Source organism: Cuculus canorus, chromosome 7, assembly GCF_017976375.1.
Source record: "Cuculus canorus isolate bCucCan1 chromosome 7, bCucCan1.pri, whole genome shotgun sequence".
Taxonomy (NCBI): domain Eukaryota; kingdom Metazoa; phylum Chordata; class Aves; order Cuculiformes; family Cuculidae; genus Cuculus; species Cuculus canorus.
In genome coordinates this window covers 35537138-35560792 of record NC_071407.1, presented here as the reverse complement: position 1 = coordinate 35560792, position 23655 = coordinate 35537138, and the positions used below count along the sequence as shown (strand labels likewise).

The following is a 23655-nucleotide window of genomic DNA, read 5'->3' as shown; positions in this document are numbered from 1 at the left end:
GACATTGTATTTTCAGACTTTTTTTTTAAAAAAAGAGAAAACTCGCCTACGTAAACTTGTTTCGCGATGACCTTATTACAGGAACTAAAAAGGTGAACACTTCCTAGTGTGCTGTAGTCCTGTTCTCTGCTCTTCAGGGAGTCAGCTGGGTAATTCACTGATGTTTTGTAAAAAGCAACAGGTGCCTTATTTCTTTCCTCATGTTCTTGCATGCTGTAAGATGGACAGATAAATGAGGCAGCTTTTCTTTTACCGAGGATCTCTTACAGGGAAAAGCAATGTTCAGGGTCTTGTTTGTCATATAGACGTGGAGGGGAAAATGTGTATGTGACCTTCATGTCGTGAAAACAAACACTGATAAAGCTAGTTCAAGCCAGAGAATTTGTTTTATTATTTTAATCTCCTTTTTTTGTGTGACTGAGTCTCAGAACTGACTCTGAAGACTTTTGCTGTTCCTTTCTTACGCTAGTCTAGCCTGTTCCAAAATTATCTCTGTTTTTTTTCACTTGTGTAGCCGGGGCTTTTCATCTGTGTCTCCAAACTGTCAAACCTATGGTATCACATTAATGAATGTCGTTTAGAAAATGTTTGCACCCTTGGCTTTATGGCTGTGCTGGTGGTGAACAACCCCCTAATTAAGTACACAGGGCACAAAGTTAATTTCATGTGCTTTCACAAGCAGCACTAAGAGAAATTGTTCTTGCTTTGGTTAAATCTCTTTGTTGTGAAGAAATAAAAGAAAAGGGACCACCTTGTGTTGGAGTAGCAGCCAGCCTTGCCTTAGAAGGCTTTGCAGGAAAGACAGGTTTTTCTCCTCTTGTTCTTGGGCTTTTAAATGTGTTTGCAATTACCAGGGAATCAGACTCCAACAAGAGGAGGCAGAATTGGGTGGTGTGTGCTTTGAGGAACTATGTGAAGGGTGAACAAAGTTCAAATAAGAAAAATGAAAAAAAGAGAGAAGAAAAAAGTTTTCTAGAACTCTTAGGCATCATAGGAGTTTGCTGAATGACTTGAAAATGGAGGAAAGTTCTGGAGCTACTGTCAAACAGTCATTCCCCAGAGGAGTTTTGGTTTCATTTTTGAAGCAGTTACCATTATAAAAGTGAAACTCTCAAACAAACCTTAACCTGTGGCTAAATGGAAAATTCACCGTAATGCCGCACTCTCCTACTAGCAAACATTGCATTGCAGGAATCCAGGATTTTCTGATCTTTTTTTTTTCCCCTGGGAAATTATTGAAATAGAACAAGGAAAGTGCATCTTAAACCTGCCAGTTCAATATTGGTTTTCTCACTGTTGTTTAAGTAACCCAAACATTAAGAAGGAATCTGGACTAGAGCAAGCTGTAAGTTACATCAAGTAGCAAAAAACCGCTGATGATTGAGAAAGGAGAGTGGAGTATTGAGCACTAAAGCTGGATAATCAGAAGGAGGAGTGCGAGGTTGGGTCTGGGAGTGGGAGACAGGAGGAGAGGCGCTCCTCTGCTGTGCTCAGAAGTGATGGGGTCGTGGTCTAGGCTGCCTTACTGAACACTAACCTGATCAACGACAACCCCGAAAACAAGAAACCCCAAGGGCTTTTTGTTAGTGCTCATCAGGAAGGTCACACCCAGGCAAGTCTACTGATACAACTCCTTGACTCTACCAAAAGCATCTCCAGGCTTTTAGAGTGCTTCCCAAAGCTTTTCATTTAATCTGCAGCTTCAACTGAAGCTCAATTCAGTTGTATTCTTTGAAAAGCAGACCACATGGCACCTGCCAGGGAGGGAGAGGAGGAGAGAGGGCTGGAGGCTTTATCTGTATGTTGCTTGCAGGGAGCTGTTTGCATATTGCACCAAAAATTAAGTCTGTCACCATATTTTATTTATAAGTGGTTTCTTGCTCTAGCATTCTCTATGCTCCTCAGTTGCCATGTTTCTGTGAAAATGTATTTTTAAAACAACTAATAAAATAGCATTTAAGTGCTTCAGAAAGTCAGCCTTCTATTAAAGGCCATTGGAACTGAGTGACCTTGGGGATTCACCGCAATTTCTGTCGCTTCTGTGCTTCAGTGGCTCCTGTGTTTTGGAGCAAAGGTAGGAAGATGAGCAAAACACAACATAACCAAAATGCTGATAGGTTTTCTCTGGGTCCCTCAAATGTTGTAGGAAAGCCAAGACAGGGCTACCCTAACCAAAGAGGGTTCTGCTTTTGGACTTGCAGAGCAGATGGAGGAAGGGGAGAAAGAGCTTTTCCATCATCAGTGACTGCAGTTTCAGAGCAAATGTCGCCCATTGTTGAGGCACGCTAATGCCTCCTTGATTAACAGGTACTGAAGGGAGCTGAGCATTAAAAGAATAAGTTGGTGTTGTTTCCATAATTGGACTGTCACTGTGTCTGGATTTACTGCTCCTGGAAGGGGGGTTAAATAGCATTGGCTCAAGCTGAAGTGATTACTTTTGCCAGGGCTCGTTCTTCCATCTCCTGTGGGTTCTTTCTAGAACGTGGCGTGCTGCCATCCCTTACGGGCACTGGCCTGCAAGAGACCACTTGCCTAGGGTAGATTAATCTTTCTAAAAAAATTTTTTTTGCTTTCCTTTGTTTAGGAAAGAAATCCCAAACCAACTAGCTCTGGAAACTATTTTCTGCCTGGATATTGAGCGCTGTACGGGTCCCCGTGAAGGAGGCGGCATGGCGTGCTCTCTTGCACAGCTGCGCACAGATGATGGGATCTCTGGGATCTGTTTGTCCTGTGGTGATTTGAATCTGTAGTGCCGGCTGACATGAATGTCTTCATCCTCCTTCCCTGCCACAAATGAGATCTGATGTATTACTGATGGTGTTTTAATTCTGCAAAGCAGCACTAAGTGCCATAGAGCTCATTTCTACATGAAAAGGAGATATAAGGTTGCTTTCATTTTGTAGGAATATTTTTGTTTGTGGTTCCGTTCATGTTAATTTCATCTTTATCTTTATGATTTCAAGACCCTCTATTTACCTACGGGCATATATGTGAGTCCCTGTCATCCACAGTATATGATGAAGGGATGTCTTCAATAGCTTTTTGCCAGCCCAGTCACTGCCTGTGTGGTGTCTCCAAGATGTATCTGAGCGCCACAGGGATTCCCTACTAAGGGATGTCCCATCTTCTGAACGTAAACCTGGTTGCTTCATGTCAGACCAAAGACTCTCTGGCTCAGTGTCACACTTCCGCCATGCCAAAAGAAAGAAGTGGGATGGATTTCTCACAATTGGCAGTTTGGGATCTTTCCAAGCAGGCCTTGACCTATCCAGTTTGAAAATCAACATTAGAGCATGCTATGCTCTACCAACATCTCCGCGTGCAGTCTTCACTCGGTCTTTCTCTGTTTCACTCTTCATCCCTTGAATTTGCGTAGTGTGATGGGCTGATGGATCTCCATCAACACAAAGGACTGTAGATTTGCAGCAGGGAAGGGACCACTCTTCATGCAGCACTTCTTAGACTGATTGAGAGGTTCCAGAAACTTAACGATTATTTCTATAGATTTAGGAAATAGAGTAATTTTGTTGCTCATAGCAGTGTCCCAGAACCTGCAGGTGTTTGTGTGTCCTCTTTCTCCAGGGGTTCCCTGGAGAGCATGGCTTCCAAGGGCCTTCATCTGGAGCTGCCTCTTCTGCAGCTTGTTTCCAAAAGGAAACTTGTTTCCCTATTTCAAAGGGGCATTAGGGAGGGAATCTTGATTTCCAGCAGTGCTGTAAGAGTCATGAGGTCATTGATGAGTAGTTGTTGAAAGGTAAGTCTTGTATGCCGGCCGAGGTGCTGCCATGTTCTCTCAAACCCCTGAAACAGAGATATACATTTGTCCTTGATGTTAAAACCCAGATTCCTAATTTGTTGTTGAAATTACACAATCTCTTAGGTTTGTAAGCTGACAAGCAGAACAGAAAAATGAAACAGCAATATTTTTGTAAAAATTGTTTAAATAGAGGAAAGATTAAGGATGGCATTATCTGAGACATCACTCCAACAAAAGCATAATGCATGCTTGGTGTGAATTTCTGTATCTGGAGGTACAACCTTCCACAGGATGGATGGGAGCACCCGTTCATGTGCCAGATCCTTTTGCTGGTCCTTATGCATTTCTGCATAAGGTGCCCAATCCATGCATTTCTGTATAAGATGACAGTTTATTTGAGATTTAACTTGTCAGGTGTACTGATTAACCTGCCTTTGGCGTTCTGTTAGGCACCTCTCACTGTCTCTGGTGGCAGTGTGAGCATATGCAGCTTGTATATGCTCACCAATCCTTGGGGTAACCTTGGGGATTGGTGCTCAAGTAAGGATTGAATCCACGTGCCTGAGTTCAGGCTGATTTGGAGAGAGGAGCTAAGAAAAACTTCATTTCTCTTGATCTGGGTTGATTAGGGCTTCTCTTACTATTAGTTGAGAAGGCGTTTTTATTGGCTACTTCCTGTGTCTGGAGCTGCACAGAGCCAGAGGTGGTAGTCCCGCTTGTGCTGTTGGGAAATGATATCTTCCCCAAACATGTGTCAGTAATAGAAGTAGGGTGTACTTCTACCAGGTATGAAAGACCTGATTTCCACTTGTGAAAGCAGCATTAGATCTTGTATTTTAGTTGGAATTCAAAAATCAAAAGAAATCTTGATTTTCCTGGTGTTAAACTTCAGTCTGCACTTTAGTGGGATTTGTATACTTAGGTTTAAAATGATGCATTTGTATTATTTCAGAGGCAATTCTGTTTTTTCCTTGTGGTAAGACATAGCCCTTAGCTATTTAAAGATATTTTACCTTTAGAACTCATCATATTGTGGCTCAGTCTTCGTGCTGCGGACTAGGTTATTTTAGCTGCCTATTATTTACATTATTTGGTTGATTGACATTAAAAAAAAAAGAAAAGTTGGTGAGATTCGGATTCATTTTCTGAAATAGTGGAATAATTTGAAAGAAAGTATCTGCAGCATAGGGATATTTTAATGTTGTTTTTTCCCCTTATCTTTGTTGCAGCTAGGGCTCAGCCATCAATGTTCTATGGATAGTTGCTTCCCTGTAACTCTGTTCTCAAAAAAATTCACAGCATTTGGAGATGTGTAATGTGGAAGTCCGTCATCTGGGTCTTCCCTATTACTGGTGCAGTAACTTAGAATGAACCAAACACCGGTGCTGGGCTGCTGCCTGTGGTCTTGTAAGGATGAGATCATCTGTGACCCCCCATTCTTTGCTTCAAATGGAAATGTTCCAATTCAAATGCGTACAGAAAAATTTCTCAGCGAAAATACCGCTATGCAGAATCAGACAGAATAATGATCATGCTGATTCATGTAACTGAAGGGAGGAAAAAGTCTTAATTAGTCTTTGGCTGGAGGGAGAAGGTAAGGTTTTTTAATGTTGTGGCCTCAAAAAGGGAAAAGAAAAAATATTAAAGCTGCAGGGCTTGAAAAGCCGTCTCTGTTGATGAAAATCTGTCTTTACTTTAGGAAGACTATGTTAATTTTGGCTTGATTATGAAGATAAGGGTTTTGTTCAGCTTCAGAGTACTGTGGCCTTTGTACATCTATTCTTCTCAGTTCTGGGATAGATGGGGAAGGAGCAATCATGGAATCATACAATATTTTGAGTTGAAAGAGACCTTAAAGATCATCTAATTTCAATCCCCCTGCCATGGGCAGGGACACCTCCCAGCAAAGCAGGCTGCTCAAGGCCCATCCAACCTGGCCTTGAACACTTCCAGGGATGGAGTGTCCACAGCTTCGTTGGTCAGCCTGTGCCAGTGCCTCACCGCCCTCATGGTGAAGAATTTCCTCCTTATGTCTAGTCTAAATCTTGCCCTCTCCAATTTCTAGCTATTCCCCCTCATCTTATCACTATATACTATTATAAAAAGTCCCTTCCCAGCTTTCTTGTACAACCATAGGGTGTTTAACTCCTATATTTTCTTAAAGTCACTCTCCAGCTGAATTCTTGATCTTTCGCCCCACATTGGAGTTGCTTGAGGGATTACTTGGCTTCAGGACGGATATTGAAGTCCTGCGCTGCTTTGTGTTTAAATTCAGATATGAAATTTTCAACTACGTCTGAAGGAAGCAATGTTTGTTTTCCAAAAGTATGTTCAAAATAGTTTTCTTGAAATGCAGTGCCTCCACTTGAGGTGGGTGCTCTGCAAGACACTTCAATTTTTGTGACTGTAGCCATGTACTGCACGAGTTGCAACAGAAGTCAGAGGGAAAGACTTGTTGAGAGGTATCTCCTAGTGTGGAGCATTGGGATTGGGGAAAAGAGAAGATCAAATCAGTGCAAAAATAGTGCAATACGGCCTTTCTCATCAGCGAGCATTTATTGTCGTTCAGAATGTGTTGCTTCTGGTGAGAGTAAATAGCAGTAAAGAGCAATTGAGTGCTGCAAATTGGTCCACTGAATAATTCAAAATAGTTAAAAATGACAGAGTTGGCCTAAAGATGCCTAATCAACCCATCTAATGCCTCAGCTTCCCTGGGGCTTTATACTGGTGGATCAGTGGGATATTTCAATTTAGTCAGCGCTGCTGCTCATCATCTCTTTGTCTCGTGGAGGTCACAAACCTTCATAATGCTACTGCCCCGTGGATTTTGGTTTTCTTATCACAGAATCATAGAATCACCAGGTTGGAAAGGACCCACTGGATCATCGAGTCCAACCATTCCTAACACTCCCTAAACCATGTCCCTCAGCACTTCATCCACCCGTTCCTTAAACACCTCCAGGGAAGGCGACTCGACCCCCTCCCTGGGCAGCTGTTCCAGTGCCCAATGACTCTTACTGTGAAGAATTTTTTTCTGATATCCAGCCTGACCCTCCCCTGGCGGAGCTTCAGGCCATTCCCTCTTGTCCTGTCCCCTGTCACTTGGGAGAAGAGCCCAGCTCCCTCCTCTCCACAACCTCCTTTCAGGTAGTTGTAGAGAGCAATAAGATCTCCCCTCAGCCTCCTCTTCTCCAGGCTAAACAACCCCAGCTCTCTCAGCCGCTCCTCGTACGACTTGTTCTCCAATTATTGTCTTTCTATTCCCAAGTATTTGATTTGAACAAATGAGTCAAAACAAATATTAATTGCTCTTTGCCCTAACGCCCAAGTCAGATGAAAAAGCAACTTGGTGTGGAGCTATGGACCTACAGAATGATTTTAGCCCCATCTATCTAGATATATTTGCACGTATCTCAAAAACAGGTATCAGTGTGGGTTCCAGTACTGTTTTTTAATTTCATTTTTCATTCAAATGATTTAGAGGAATCATTTGAATGGAAAATGTACGCTGAATGTACATTTTTCAAATGTACAATGAAATCATTGTGCCCTCCTGAACACCTGAAGGCTAGAAATGAAGCTAGAAAAGAAAGTGTGGATGCTCTGACCCATTCCTGACTCATTGCACAGGGGAAATGAGTTGCAACGAAAAATCTTGATTCTGAATAATGTCAGAAAGAATGGCGAGGAGATGGCTCACAAAACCAGAGCGAGCTAGAAGTGCAGCTCAGCATTTGGGGAAGTACAGCAGTGGTTTTCTTTTGTAAAGACGGGCATTGCGCTGCATATTGAAAGCAAACAGCCTTTTGGATGGTTTTGGTAACCATCGCAGGAGGAATATTGTGTTCATTTTGAGGCATTTTAATTAAGTTACTGCTGCTTTTGTGGTCTGCCAAGTTTCTGAGAGATGCAAGTAGAAGAGGATGAAGAAAAGTAGAGGTCCTACAGGCTGATGTAACCATGAGTAATGGGGCAGAGTGGGCAAGGAGGGGTTAGCTGCCATAAGAATGACTCTTCCCCAATAAATCCTGGTCAGAAACATCACAGCCAAGAGGAGAGGCAGAAATCTTGTCACTCCGGGCCGGTAAATCCAGGCTGCCCAGAGATCAGGGACATAGATCGTCATGTCTTCCTGAGCAGCAGTGGGATGAGCTAAGTGTCTTTGGTGCCCTTTGGTTCCTCTGGCCCAGATTCATAATGTTGGAATTAAGTGTCATTAGAAGTAATTGGAGTTGAATATGCAGATCAGAGGAAGAAATGCACTGTGTCACTTATTAGCTAAAGGAATGAAGTAATTAAATTTGCCAATCTAAAGACACTTTCCTGTCCTTAGAAAATACTGACCCTGCAGATTTTTGATGCTGAACTGTTCATTTTAATTTTGCCAATGATGTCCTTCTCCGAGGCTTTGATAAACTGCTCTTGAAAATGTGTAATTAGAGGAGGGAAAGGAAAGAAACAGCCTTTGCAAGGAGTAAGTTAAGTACCCTGCTTTCTCTTTTCACCTTTCGTCCCATGTTTGCACAGATAGAACATGGTATTATATTTTTCTTTAAAGAAAAGGGGTATAAAATACCCTAAACACCAATTTTTAACAAGGAATAACAGATTTTCCAACCTCAAAGCATACATCATTGTACCCTGGCAGAGAAAATAGAAGAAGGAAGATGAGATGTGCAAGTTGCTCTTTTTCTGGCATCTTATAATTAGATTAGAGCTTTGTATGGTCCCTGAATATGGTCTCAGGAAGAAACAACTCTTTTGCTAGTGGAGGAGGCTAAAGGAGAAATTACATCCAGGCTTCCAGACAGTACATTCAATTAAAGGGAATAAATTTGGATGTGTTATTTAAATGTTAAGAGGGCACTTGGAAGGTGCTTAATACTGTTGCTCTCAAAGAAACGGGGAATTAATCACTGGAAATGATGGATGGCGTTTTGTATAAATCACTTTAGTGAGACTGCATTATTGAAGAGATGATGAAGTTGGTGTTGGGAATGACTGGTCTACCTGAGTTGAGTACATCTTGGCTAAAGAGTGGAGTAAGGAGGGATGGCAAGCAAAGGTCTCCCCGCCCTAGCAGGCAGGACAGAGGTGTTGCTGCTGCGGGAATGTGTATGACATAGCCCACCTCGTGCTGTTGACAGTTGCTGTGGTTATAAGAGACATCGCTTATGCACATGGTATTTGGAATTTAAAGCCCGAATAATTGGCACAAGGAAACTGGAAATCCAGAGCTAGTAGCGGCAGCACTGTATGTGCTGTATATATCAAGTGGCGAGCGACAGGCCGTTCCCGCTGTAGCATTTCATGGTGTGAGGTGGCTGTTGGAGACACAAAGCATATGGAAGAAGCAATCTCATTAAAATGTTTGCTGTATCTCTTAGCAATAAAGTGCTACACTTTATTATAGCAAGAGGAAAACACGATGTAGAAGTCTCCTGGCCCTAAATTGAAGTTGTAACTAATGTACAAAATCCAATTCAGGTAATTCCGTATTTATTGCTTTTTGTCTGAGTGATTCCTCTTTGTGCTCCCCCTTCCACTCCCATTTGCAAAATGCTTTAATGCAGCGTGCTGATTGCAGGAATTCCTTACTTTTTGAGCATCTGCAAGGTACATTAAATGTTGATTGCGACAGGTGAGGTTAAAGGTGCATGAGCCTCACCGGTGAGCCACATCATGCTGCCAGATTTGGGTGGGTAAGAGCAATCTACGGGAACAAAAAAAGGGGGTAAATTTTAATTGATTGCTTAAGATTGCTAAGCATAAATTGTAGCCTAGAGGATTCCCTAGAAATCCCAGAGAAATTCCTGTAGGTGGTGTGTATTTGTAAGTAGCAGAGCAAGGTAAATTTTCATCTATTGGCTTAATTTGGAAAAAAAATTGTGGCATCATGCAGCTTTAAATGGTGATGGGTTACAGAGCCCAAAATGGAAATGTACTGAAATTCTTTAGGATGCAGGGGAAAGAGCGTGGGTTTGCTGTGATGAGTGGCTGTGAGGCAATGCTTTTGCAGAGTTCTGACTAAATAAACCTTCACAACATAGACTAAATACAATGAAAAATAAGGTACTGTGCTGTCTCAGATGCATCCCAGCTGGTGAGCTCCAGTCTGTGTGTTATCTTGATGTCCTAACTGTGTGGAGACAGAGGTGGTAATGATTTGTTTAAGCTTGCACAGTGAGACAACAGCTGAGTCTGGAAGAGAATTACCTGAGGTCCAGCTCTGCTCCTCACCCACTGGCTGTTTTGCAAAGCATAGAGTGCTCTGTCGTGCTGGAGGAACATCTTCTGGCCACGTTGGTATTAAACTATTTGGAGCAGGCTGGAGCTCTTGTTACAGTGTCGTTTTCTGTTGATCATCATTAAAAATATCAGATGGTGTCTTGCTTTGGTGCTTTTTCTATCTGTAAATGGAGTAAATTTCACTCAAGAAACCAACCTCTTCCCAGCCTCCTTGTCTAGACTAAAAGGAGCACCATGAAGCTCATAGCCAGAGCTTCCCAAGAGCTACATTTTCTTCTTAAGATTGCAAAAAATAGGGAAACTTGCTTTTCGATACAGTCATTCTGAGCTTGTGCCTTTTTTATTGAGCTGTTTTATCTTTGTTAACTGGTCTTTGGTTTTTATTGGATTGTGTTTTGTTTTGTTTTTTGGTTTTTTGTGTAGCTCCCCAGAGGAATTTTGAAATTGCCTTCAAGATGTTTGATCTGAATGGTGATGGCGAAGTGGACATGGAAGAGTTTGAGCAGGCAAGTTGGATAACAGGTTGGCTTCGTAATGCTATGGCATAAATGCAGTACTCGTCTACAATCTTCTTGTGATTTATATTTGTGATTACTGCTGGTTGACATCTTTTCCTTCTGTGCTGTATTGGCTCAGTGCCTGCTTTTATTTTGAGCTGGATATTTGCAGACATAATATTTCATTTAGTAAGGGCAACTGTAAGTATTAACTCTGGTTTCCCTTGCCTTTGTCACTGAGGGATGTTTACAAGATGTCACCTTCAAAGTAGATAAAGATTATTTTTGTTTTCACTGTCCTGGTGTTACAGGGTTTTGATTCTACTTTCTTCTACAGCTTTTATTGAATTCCTTAATTATGTTTGTCGTCAAGAGAATAACCAAGATGGGTCTGCTTCAAAGAATTTAGCCGGTTATTTCAATGCAAGCTAAAACTGTCTTTAGTGAGAATGTATTTTCATTGGGTTTTTTCCCCTACTTCTGTCAAGGTTTCATCAGCAGGGATTTTGATACAGGCTTTCTAATGATCTTAGCCTCCGTGTCTGATACTGGTGAGGTCCTCCTACAAGCTAAGATTTGTGATTGTGCCTGAGTGAGAGCAGGTTGGAGACTGGAGCTGTCAATGGGAACAGAATCTGACGTCGGGTAGAAGTGTATGGGTTTCTTACTAATGTAGAAATAGCCTTAAGGCTTTGGAAACTCATAAACATCCTGAAGTCGCTGTGTATTAGCAAAGCTCTGTGTGTGCTTCTCATCTTTGCAAAGAAGGAAGCCAGTTGGATTGGGAGGTCACCACCTCTGTTATCAAAAAGCAAGATAGAGGAGATACGCCACTCATCGACCTAATATTCATGTGGGCCCTGGGACTGCTGTGACCCAACATCCCTGGAGGCTCTATGTTTGATGGGCAAGTAGAAGCTGCTGCTTCTGGGCAAGGGAAAGGACTCGGTGGTGAAAAAAAACAGTTTGCCCTTGCGTGGAGGACATCTGTATTTGGAGAAGGTGAAAAGCTGAGCTGATATCTGAGAACAAAGCAGCCCTGAATAATCTAGTTACAAATTCTTAACTCATCGGTTGATTGAATGGCTAGTTAACTTCAGAAGAGTCTGTAAAAGGTCACGCTTGGGGCAGTTGCTATAAATGAGAAGAGCTAGTGGCAAAGCAAGTCTGTTAAATTAATTATCCCCCTTTTAATCTTTTGCTGTCATCCTCCTTAAATTATTACCTGTGGGTATGATGTCATTATTATGAGTTTGCTCCAGAGCTGTGTAATAGATCTGCTTTAGTATACATTTTTAAATGCAAACTTTGGACTATGGGGAGAATGGGAGTACATATATTACCAATATGATATCTGATAGCTTGTAATCCAGCCAGGAGTTTTTCTTTTTCCTTCAAACGTGGATTTGAATACACAGGTGTGTCCAGGTTTTTGTGCTGTTTGGCACTGCCTCCCTGCAAACTACTGGTTTAGCTATGAAAAATCCAAGTTTCTTTTTTTCCTCAAGTGAAAAATACAGATTTTCCTTCTATTTGCATAGTGCTTGAATATAGCACTCCACTGCAGCTGTCTGTTAATATCCGACAATTCAAAAGGTGTTTTACGGTAGTAACTAATGTTCTAGAGTGAAATCAATTATGGAGATAAATGAATTTAAGAAAAGTGGAGAGCGGTTAACCGCCTACTAAAAATGAAGTGGCACCAAAGTACTAACACAGGTGTCATGTTTGACTTTTTATTAGACAGATTAAGTAAGAAAGAGTGTTTCTTGAGGATGAATGTTTTGGAAGCGCTGTGAAGATGAAAGTACAAAATTGAATTAAATTATTTCAAATCATCTGGTAGGCAAAGGGAAGTTCTGTGTGCATTAAGTCATGTAAAAATCCCTAGGAACAGGGACATATTTTTGTTAAGCTTGTTACATGCGTCACTGCCTCTATATAAAGGTGTAAAATTCCTGATTAACATCAGAATATGGTGGTGAAAACTGATCTTCCAGAGCTTTCAAGCCAAAGGATGAAAGAGCTGTCTTGGAAAGTGAGAAGCGGCTTACAATGTCTTTGCAGATATCGCTATCACTGATTTGCTGCACTTAAAGTAAGCGCAGGCCTTCAGCTCTAGGCACATATATAACATCATACACATATATAATACAACACACAATAATTTAGATTATAAATACTATTTTTCACTCCTTATGGAAATGCCTCAGTAAGAACATGTGAAGGATGGCTGCTTTTGCAGATTTGTCCTATAAACATGGGACAGGCAGGGAATTATGCTGATAGAGGTGCCATTGGTTTAAAAGAGCAACATTGTTTGGGGGAGATTGGATAGAAAAAGAAGGGAAAGAAAAGGGTCATCACAGATGCATGATACTGTCCCCGCTGGCTGTGAGCATCTGGAAATTAATTGCACTCTCCTTATTCACATATCTTCTTTGGAGAGAGCCAACAGCAGGTCCTTCTTCTCATTAATGTCTGAAAAACCTTAGGAGTATTCATCAAGAAATAAAATCATTTGCAGTAATTTAGCTAATATACAAGTAAGTTAGAGGCTTTAACTACTTAATAAGAAAATATTGAGTTTCTTTAGGCCTGAATGAAGAGCTTCGGATTTTTTTTTTCCAGTTGATGCATATGGTTAGTGCACAGCACTGAATAGTTAGGTGCTTGCATCACTATCATCTTCAACTTTTCGTCCTTTAGGATGTAAATTGTAAGTTCACTCTTCTACTTTTAATTAAAAAGTTGGATGAAAAGTAGTAGACTCACAGGCAGTGTTACTTGTGATTTCTCTTCAAACCATTTACTATTTTCATTGATTTTTTTTTTTTTCCTTTTCCCTTCTCTGGTGCAAAAGATGAAACAGATCACGAACGCTTAGGCTGAAATACGTACAGAAGACAGTGAAGCATCTCTGTGCTTCATATCCTGAGTACGATCGATGAGATGAGCCGTGGGGGAGGACATTACTGGCTGGACTGGAGGACAGCTTCTCGCCATGGTTGCCTGCTTTTCTGACTATTAGAAGGATTACCCAAAATAGGGACCAGCCGAATAATTTTGGCTCCAGTGCCCACAGATGGATTTTCAAACTCTCCGACACTTATTTTAGATGAGGAGAGAAAAAGAGGGGCGTAGGATGCCATATAAATAACACCCGGGAAAAGATGCTCGATCGAACAGTCTGCAGTGTGGTAAACACTTGCTTCTGCAGAGACAGGGGCAATTTTCCAAGCAAGTCATAAACTGCATGCTTCAGACAGTTTATAAATATTTGTCTCCAGAATGTGCATGCAGAGCTCACAGTTAAAGTGGAGCACAAAGCAAAGTAAGGACTTGCTAAGGCAAAAGTCCTTCCTCACATCACAGCACATATTGGGGGGGTGTTTGGTTTTTTTTTTTTTTAAGGAAAAAGGCCCAAACCCTTTTTTTATTATTTTTTCCCTTTGACTCAACTTAGTGTTCTTTATAGTGGAAGAATAGCCCGTACTCTCTGGTTTGGTGTTTCAAGCAAGGTGAGCCTGGCAGCGATGCAGTGTTCTCCTCTGGAGCATCCCCTTTGGGGCTGTTCCAGCACTCACTCTCTTCTTAGGAAAAAAAATGAACACCCCATATATCACAATAATGAGGTTCTGGCATCCTTTTGACAGCTGGAGCTCTTGGCAGCTGTTTTCCTTCTTCCCTTCCAACCTTTGTCAGCAGGATGAAGAGGCTGAAGACGAAGCAGCGATGTTTGCTGTAGAGCTTTAAGAAGCCTGTGTCATCGAGGCTACGCTGAGTGCCAGGCAGCGCATTGAATGGCCGTTTTTCTTCTTCTTTCTCACGCTTGTTTTCCTTAATATGAATCCTTCTGATGCCTTGTTGAAGGTATCCGTTATTCTACGGAGAATAAGCCTGGCGTCTCATACCCCAGCTATAATCATTCAGATGGGCAGGTGCTGGAAAGGAGTAGCGAGATACTTGGAGATGGAGGAGGAGGCTAGCTGCCTTTGGCCTGGCTGTCTTCTTAAATTAGCACAGGACCTTTAAAATAACGAACTGTTGGTTTTTTCAGGCTGTTGCATCCTCCACATTCAGTCATTTGCCATTTTGTAGAGGGTGGGGAAGTTGTCCTGTGTCCTTCAGCAGCTGCTCAGGTTGAGCAGTGTCTTCAAGAATGTACACGGTCATGCCAAGAGCTCAAGGGAGGAGGAGGCTGTTTGCTTCTGTGGTTTGTTAAAAACATTGAGATATTGCTTTGTAAATCTGTACTTTCACACTTGGCTGTCTTTATACGAATATCTCGGTCTGCTGGTAACTCGGATACTTCTGCTTTCTTTGCTCCTCTGCTGGCACTGCTGCTGGGGCTTGCACAGCCTGTGAGATGTTTGGAGAGCCCTTTGCTCTGGCTGGGTCAGCCTCTGCCTCCAGCTCAGCTTGCTGCACAGCCCCAGGGGCAGAGGAGCTTCCAGCTGTGGCAGCGAGGAGGGGGTGCCCTTGGGTAGAAAACCCACAGGTTTGTGCACAAGGGGAAAGAAAACACAATGAGAGCAGTCTGGGGTTGGTGTGGACTAACAAAGATGGGCGGTAACATAGGAGTGGAAGCTCCAAAACGTGTGCGGGACTTTTCTTCCCCGGGATTGCCTTGGCTTTCTGTCTTCCTGCGACTTTGCTGGCAACAAGCTGCTCTCTGCTGACCAGGCACAGAATCAGTGCTGAAATGCACACCTGCAGACAGGGTGGATTGTTTCTTAAAACTCGTTTTAAGCATTTTATACTCTTCTTTCTTTAAAGAGGACTGAAAAATGCAAACCCAAAGTTCAGTCAGATTTTTGAATTGTCTTGCCTTTGAAGTATTATTGCAGGTGGAAAAAAAATAGTAGAGGATAACATGTTTGAGCATGGAGTACTTCGTACTGACACTTGACTACTCTAAGCCCCAGTGGTGTTTTTGATGCTAACATCCTCCCTCCTATTTTCAGGTCCAGAGCATCATTCGCTCCCAAACCAGCATGGGCATGCGCCACAGAGACCGATCTACAACAGGGAACACTCTGAAAACTGGCTTCAACTCTGCGCTGACAACGTACTTCTTCGGGGCAGATCTGAAGGGGAAGCTGACCATCTCCCACTTCCTCGACTTTCAGCGCAAGCTGCAGCACGATATTCTGAAGCTTGAGGTTTGAGTTATTTTTTTACATATGGTGGAGAGAAGAGGGCAGTGCAGCATGGACAGTGCTGCGTGACATGGATTCTGGAGGAAGAGCAAGAGTATGGGAGGGGTTTGGAGGGAATTACTGCAGCTGCAGGTTATAGCACTTACGGATCAAAACTGTTGTTGAATTTCTGATGAGCATTTTGGTGCCTGTGGGACCCCCTAGGGACATCCCCAACTTTTGTGGTAGCCATTCTTGGGGAGTTGCAGCAGCCGCCAACACACGCCAGGTATGTGTCACTCCATGATGCTTGCCTTGCCAACGCCTTGGCCCATGGAGATGATGTCGAGATGCTTTGGAAAATAAGACAGAAGAGGTTGCGAGCAATCTGTTGCTACCTGCCCAAGGAAGGTTTGTCTTATTGATAGTGAGCAAGCTGTGCCCTGAAGGACCAGGGTTCATAACCATCCTGAAACTCTTCATCTCTGCTTTTGTCCCCTTCTCGTTTCCTTTTCTCTTCTGACTATTTTGGTCATGTAAGTGTTCAAGCCTTGTTTGATCCTGCTAAACAGGATCTTGCTAAGTAGGTGGTCCGTTACGTGACCTCTGTTCTTCACTTCTAGGGTTAACCGGCATTATAAAAAGTGTCCATATATTCTGGGACTCTAGCCTTTCAATTGAATTGAAGATCTCCCTTTTTGGCTGCATTACCAGGAGTTAGCACCAGCTCCTGATCTCCGTCTTCTTAGTCAGATGGAATTTAAGGATCAAACTTAAAATTTGGGACTTTTGACTAAAGCGAGTACAAGAATAGCAACAAGGGACTCCTTGGCTTGTGTTTCAGCTCCCAAGTGGAGCTGACTCAAAAACAATGCCCTTCTCTAGAGCAGGTTTAAGGGTTTGACCTGGCTTGAGTAAAGCCAAGCTTTTATTTGCATCAGAAGTGAGGATTTTGTGCACAAGAAGACGTTCCTACGACCATAACCTGTTAACACAACAGTATTCAGAGCTCAGTACTGCTTCGGTCTGTTGTCCACGTGCTCAGGTTGTCTCATCCAGCTAGTGCACAGCATTTTATTAAGTTCCTATTAAGTCAATCATTGCTAACTTTACCTGAATTTATTCCCTTTGTTTATTTGGAGTTTCACAAGTCTAAGTAAAGAACTGACCCAAGGTCTAATTTTTTTTATACAAAGGTAGTTGTCTGGTTGGCTGACTTCCTTTAACTGGTCGTGGAAGCGGGTGGTGTGGCTCTGCATTTGCAGGAACAATAGGTTGGTTGATGAAAATCTTCCTTGTGCACTGGGAACTGTAAATTGTTCCGTGCCTCTACAAGCTGAAAATGAATACAGTATTTTTAAAGTTTAAGAAACATAAGCTGAAGCTTGAATGCAAAGAGAAGAGAAATAGAGACTATTCTGTCCTCATTTGCTGTCCTGCTCTGGTTTTCTACTGCCACATTTGACCCAGGGACGGGCAATGAGGGGGCACTGAAGAGTTATGTCTGACCCTGTGCTGCAGCTCCCCGCTGATCTCATTAAGAATCTATGGGGTTTATTTTCATTTTCATTATGGTACTTCTTCTTTTCCTCCTGCGACAGTTTAGTACTAATTTAGGTTTTAGTGAGTTTGGTCAATTATGCGCCTTTCTGGTGAATGTTAGTTGCCTTTCTAGCAACTTTTTTATTAACTGGGGACAGTAGAAGATATTTATGTCTTGGTAAGTTAATGAATATCATAAATGCATCATTACTGAATTCCTGACAGCACCCTTGAGCACAGTACCATCCTGTGCCAGCATTTTTTTGGACTTGTTTTAACTGAAAAATATGTAAAGGCAACAGTTCTGTTCTGCCCAATGTAATTTTTTCCTGAGTTCATGGTACTGAAACACTTGTTTTTTCTGTTCATAGTTCTTATCAGTTTAGGTAATACAGGCTTGTTTTGGTTCCTCAGTGTTGTGCAACATGACCTCTCTCCTCTTCTGCTTTTATCTCTTTTGACACAATCTCCCATCTTCTCTCGTTGCTTCACATTTGATGGTTTTGTTCACGGTTAAGTGGCTTTTCACACAAGTGTCTAGTGGGTTTGCATTGCTCCTTTTCCAAGGAGTGCTCTAATGAACTCTTCCACTTAAAAAATGTGGTAATTCAGAGAGGCAATGTCCCTGATGCATGCAAAGCAGAAAAGCATGAGAAGTGGCACTAGGACATACTGTGCTACAGATCATCAGGTAGCAAACGCAGGTAATTTTTAGCAGCTTGCCTTATTTTATGTTTCTGTCTTTGGGTAATGAGCCTGTGAGCACAGTGATCCTTTGTCAGCCCCGTGCAGTTCATCTGTGCTTCCTTCTCTTTGCGTGCCTGGAGTTACTGGTGGGCAAGGAGGAGCAAGCGAACTGGGAACAGATCGGCCAAGAGCTCAGTTGAACTCTTGTACCCTCATCGACTCATCATTTGGTAGTTTAGCAAAATTAATCCATGGTCTGAAGCTGGTATGTTAATTTTTGAGAGTTTTTGTTCGTGTTAGGTGTCTGAACTCTAGAAAAGACTTTGCGGAAATTCAGTGTGAACAGATCTGAAGAGTGTCTCGTGGGGCTGGTGCAGCCCCTGAGTGACATGGTGTTTCTCTCCTCAAACTGGGACACTGGCTTTTTCTCTTCCAAAAGAAATCTACTTTAATTAAGACCTTTCTTAAAGCTGTTTTCACTTTGGCTCAAGATCCAGGCATATATGCAGTTAATACACCTGAGAGTTGGTTTCTGCTGACTGTGAAGGTGGAACAATAGTTTCTGACTGCCTGAACTCACCTTTTTGTTACTGGTTTTGGTTCATTTTTTTGCTTAACAAAATCTTCATGCATATTTCTTGTTAAGATTGAGCAGAAACTTTCTTAGAGCAATCAGATCAGACAAAGCCCTGAACGTTTCCATGGAAGAAGTGCCGACAGCGTGTTTAAGTAGCCATAAAGATTTCTTCTTCCCTTCTACTTATTTTTTTGTTAGAAGTACACTTTCTGTCATTTTATGGAAACTCAGCAGTCAGCTCAGTTGCAGGAGGGGAAGAATGAGGATGGTAGCTACAGCCAGAGGGAGAGCAAAAGCTTTTGATGTCTTGTTACAACTTTCTGTTGTTTGGCTACTTTGAAGAAGCCATGGCATCCTCGTTGTGTTCTGGGGTGACCTGGCTTAGCTGAAGCTGAGCCACAGGAACTGAGCCATGAAATGGAAAAGGCTCCCAGCAAAGTCCTCTGTGTTTTCTTACAGCATTCATGCTGCCTTGTGCTGGAGCCCATGGAAAAACCTCCTTTCTTCTTGTCGCTTCGCATGACAAACAGTGATGGGTTTGTCTGGACAGGCTTTGCATCTATAACGTGTCCTTTTAGGACAGGCAGTATTTGGCTCCAACGGTGCTTTTGTTTTTTTTGAGTGAAAGTACTTTGTGAATTAAGAAGATGGATAGGACTTGACATCATCGTTTATGCTATTTCTGCTCATTAGTGTCTGTCCTAGATATTCCATGTCCTTGGTGGACCAAGAGGAGTTCCAGCCAGCCTATGGGTCTCTTCCAGCCTAAATTTTTCTATGCTTCTCTAAGCACACATAGAAAAGATGTGTTAGCCTTTGGGTCTCCACATCTGCATCACCCCTGACAGGCAACCCAAAAGCTGTTAATAGCAGTGATTTAACCTCCACGCTTAGTCTTGTTTTATTTGCCCGGGTCTCTTTCTGCCAGCAGAGGGATTTCTGCCTATGATGCAAGACAGTACAGGTTTTTTTTATTTCCAAATTACCTCCAGTGAGATTTCTATAGCACATTGTTTCCCTGACAGTTACTCACAGAGGGCATTTGTTCTCAGTGGAATTGGTGAAGCAGGTACCAATCCATCTTGTAGGTGTGGGGCTGTCTTCCTGGCAGGAGATGTCAGAACTGAAGAGGCAAGGAGCACGGTGTTGAGCAGCTCCACTTCTCTGTCTGGTGTGAACTGGGGTCTACGTTTTGAGGTGGTGGGATGCAACTTCCCAACGTAGTTCCTCCCATCTGGAGGAACTTGCCAGATAGGTTGAGGAGTCGGATCCTCATGCAGATGGGTACCCTTGTGCTTATTCATAGGGATCTTCACAAATCTTCGTTTACCCGAGGATCAAGGCTGCCGCAGTAGCAGTCCCTCCCAAGCAAAAGGTCTTCTCAGGCACTGGAGCAAAGAGAAGTGGGATTCTATGAGAATATGGCAAATGTGCCACGTGTCATTGCTGCCGTCCAGAAAATCACTTAATTTGTGTCTGTTCTGTGACAGGTGATATTGAGAGTACCTTCTTTATCCCAGAAACACCTGTTTTCATGACCAATGCTGATACAACTGCTGCTTGGATTTTTTTTTAATGAAGAAAAGCTGATGAACGCTCTTCCATCTGCACATATCTTGTTAGAAACTCATAGATCTTTTTGGGTCTCAGCCTTGTTTTAATGAATATTCTGATTTCAGAAAGCTTTTATAATGTTTCACAGTCTGGTTTTAGGGTAATAACTTGAGCCTGGAAGTACCTTTCTATTCTGGGTCCTACTGCTGGAGTGGTTGCTGAGTAATCCTGTACCAGATATTGAAAACTACCATGTTAGTACCATCTTACTCCAGACTTTTTGAGTTATGCCTTATTTTTATATGGCCTCGTAGACTGCTGCAGGATTTTGGCTAGTCATTAACATAGGCAAACAAGTCTGTAGTAATGAGTTGCGTATCTTCATCTGCTGGATTGATTTAGGTGAAAGAAAAGAGTAATTTAAATAAATTGTTTTGACTGACCTGAAAAATGAATTCTGTCAGTGTCAGATTGTCTACACTTTCTAATGAAGGGCCCAAAACTCAGACTTTTTGGAGGTCAGTTTGCTATTGAACATATGCAAGACATTTCTATTTAAAGTCGCCCTTATGGCACATGGTTAGCTCTGTTGTCTCACAAAGTCATTCTTTACCTGCTGATCTACTTCATCATCAGCTTTACTGCTGGCCTGGCCACCATGGGAACAATGATGGGAGATGTAATGTCTTCCCTTTCTTCTTATGGATTCCTTCTTCTCTGCATCTTGTAATGGATTTCATGTACTAAGTAGTTTTGTCGATTCTGTATCTCTAGCCTCAATATCTATGTCTCCTCCTTTAGTTCCCTCCTTGCTTTCTCTTCCTTCACGTGGTCCTAACATATGGAAAACCAAACAAGCCCACGTGGATTTGTCTCTTTAGCTGGGGATTTAGCAGATATAAAAATTGCCTGGGTTCTTTGTTAGTGGATTTCCTGACCTGATTGTGGCGCTTACCTGAGGTGCTTGTCTCTGATGTACAACTTCTTGAGGAATGTTTTGAGTCAACTGGGATGTGCCAGTGTGGCTGCGGAACGAGGTATTAAAAGATACACTCTGCAATCCTTCAGTGTGCCACGGGTAGATACAGGAGGCCTGAAATGAGCCTCATGGGTCCTGTCTTTATCCCAGAGGATAAGCAGTTCAGTTGGAAGGTGAGGTGGAGATGCAGCATCCTAAGGACACAGGCTCGGGCATGTGTACCACACAGGTTGAGAGCTCCTGCCCTGGCAGTGGTAGAGGGCAAACAGTGGCTGCTGCGAGAGGGAGTAGGTAAAGAGCAGAGTTAGACCAGGGAGAGGACTATTAATAAGCTGAAAATACAATTAAAAAGTGGCCATTTGGGGGGCAATCAAAGAAGGACCTGGAGCAGCTTGTCTTTTACATTTTTGTCCTGGTGTGTTGCCTAGGAGCCTCTTCTCTGCTAAGGCAACAGACCCCATGTGGGCTATGGATTGTCTGTGCAGCTGCAGGGTGGATGCTGTGAAGCTGAGAGACATGGGAGGCAGCCATGGAGGGTCGGATCTGTGCACGGGGGAGATGCCCTGCGGTGGTCCTCTGCTAACCGCTGGTCCTTTTATGCTGTTACACACCAAGTTCAGCCTAAACTACTTTCTCTTGGCTGGGCAGAGGCAGATTGGGAATGAGGGGGTCAACAGAAGGGACACCTTGGAGAATATATCTGTTCCCATCTAAGTCTGAGAGCCCACTCTGTGGGATTTTGTCTCTTATGTCATCCTCTGGCTCTAGATTCAAGGTGTATTCATAGCTAATAGCCTTAAAACAACAGGTCTGGGAGGAAAGAGGAATTTAACAGAAGTCCTTAATGGAGTCGGGGATGGACAAAGCCATGATGGGTTTCATGCCAAGAAGAGAAGATTTATCTGGCTCATTCCCACAGTTTTATGTTCCCTCTTCTGTTTGCAATGTGTTAGAGTTTTCAGGGAATAGCAATAAGGCTGATGACCATGACTTTGTGATGGGTAGCCATGAAAGTGGTGTGGATATCTCCAGTTAAAAATGGAATCAAGTGACCTCCATGACAAGGTTCATATCCAGGAACTCTTTAGTTCAAGAGTCACAGCCCAGCAGATGCTGGGAGTTTCTAGGCAGGCAGTTGAAATGATCTGGGCAGGTCATCATGTTTTGATGGCATGCAGAGTTTCTGGCAGTGTGTTTTTTGTCTTGGCATGTGAATGAAAGGGTCACATGAAGCTTTCAGGTTGACCATACTCTCTCAGTTACAGTTTGGGGAAAAGCTAGCGTTCAGGTTTTGTCCAATGCTGGCTGAAGATTTGGTGAGAATTCAGAATGGAGTGTGAGCATGAAAAAAAAACCACCCTGGAAAACAGGAATAAGTTACGAGGCCATGGCATGTGTATCTTAAAGGAAAGACGGAAGGGAGTTATAACTGTCTCAGTAAACATGAGGAGTAAGGAAGAGTGAAGCAAGTAATTTTCATCAATCAGTAATGGCAGAACAGGTAATGAAAGATTTAAATGTGCACTGGGGAAGGTTTAGTTTAAATACGAGGCAGGCTGAATGGCAGTCTCTTTTTTCATTAAGGAGGGAGAGTGCTGCTGGGTGGACGAGTGGCTCGCCGTCATGGGCGAGGTACCTAGAGCTGTGCTCCAGCTTATACTGGAAGATGCCATAATCACTATTCCTGACTAATTCCTCCCCCGTGCAAGCTGCAAAAGGAAGTGGGGAAAATCAGCCATGCCAGAGAAATCAAACCTTTCCAGTGCTTCTGTCTGACAACTGGAGGAAGAATCACGTATCAGCTGTGGGGTGGTTTGGGGGGTGCTCAGGATCATAAAAGCACATGAGGCATTAGCATGTCAGCTGTGAAATGCTTGGTGAGGTATCATGGAGGTGCTAACGAGGTGCCTCAAGACGTGATGCACACACCAGCCCTGGGGCTCTGCTTGAATCAACTCCATGGTCAGCCTGTGTGAGCACAGAAAGACTGTGTCTGACTCATCTTCAATGTACCTGTTGGATTGAAATCAAGTAAAAGCACTCAGTCAGCCACTTCTTAAATTGTGCTTTAGCTGTAACTTGGGTCTGCTCCATCAGCAGCAAGAAGCAAGTGATTGCAGCACCATGACTGGCACTGACGTGCTGAGATTAAGGGCAGTGATGCTGAGCCAGGTACCCAGCATCAAACTGAGAACCTCCGATGGTCAGTAGACCAAAATAGTCAGTGATCCAGAAGCGTGCCAGTGAAGGTGGCCCGAGCGTGACAATATATGTGCCTTGAGGTGCTGCAGCTGCTGGTGAGCATTGCTCGACACACAGGAGCGGGTTTGCCATCTCCCCATTAGGGATGGGTGCATCTTGGACTGACTCAAGCAACCATTGCAGTGCCTGGTGAGAAAATACCCGCTATGGGTTACGCTGCTGTTTTGCTTGTACTTCAGCTGGGTGACTTAAATGTGGTTGATGCAGCGGCTGTGCAGGGGAAGCCGTTGGAGGATTTTATTGGAATTTCTATTTATTGCATCGTTAGTACAAGGAGCAGGTTTTGCTCTGTAACAATGGGCTCCTTTCCTGGTTTATGAAAGGTCTTTAAATCCACTCCTGAGCTCCCGCAGTGCAGCATGCTGAGCCTTGTGCTCATGCAGCAGCAGAGCCCTGTAAATCAAATCCCA

General features: G+C 42.9%; 1 protein-coding gene across 3 annotated transcripts in view; it reads left to right on the top strand.

Annotated features, from left to right (window-relative positions):
- MICU1 (mitochondrial calcium uptake 1) overlaps window positions 1-23655 on the top strand; it is a 110949-nt gene that overhangs the window by 60011 nt on the left and 27283 nt on the right. For all 3 annotated transcript variants that reach the window (XM_054072178.1, XM_054072179.1, XM_054072180.1), the window contains 2 exons: window positions 10430-10512; window positions 15471-15668. In XM_054072178.1, the coding sequence (XP_053928153.1) occupies window positions 10430-10512; window positions 15471-15668 (281 nt within the window). The remainder of the gene's footprint in view (window positions 1-10429; window positions 10513-15470; window positions 15669-23655) is intronic.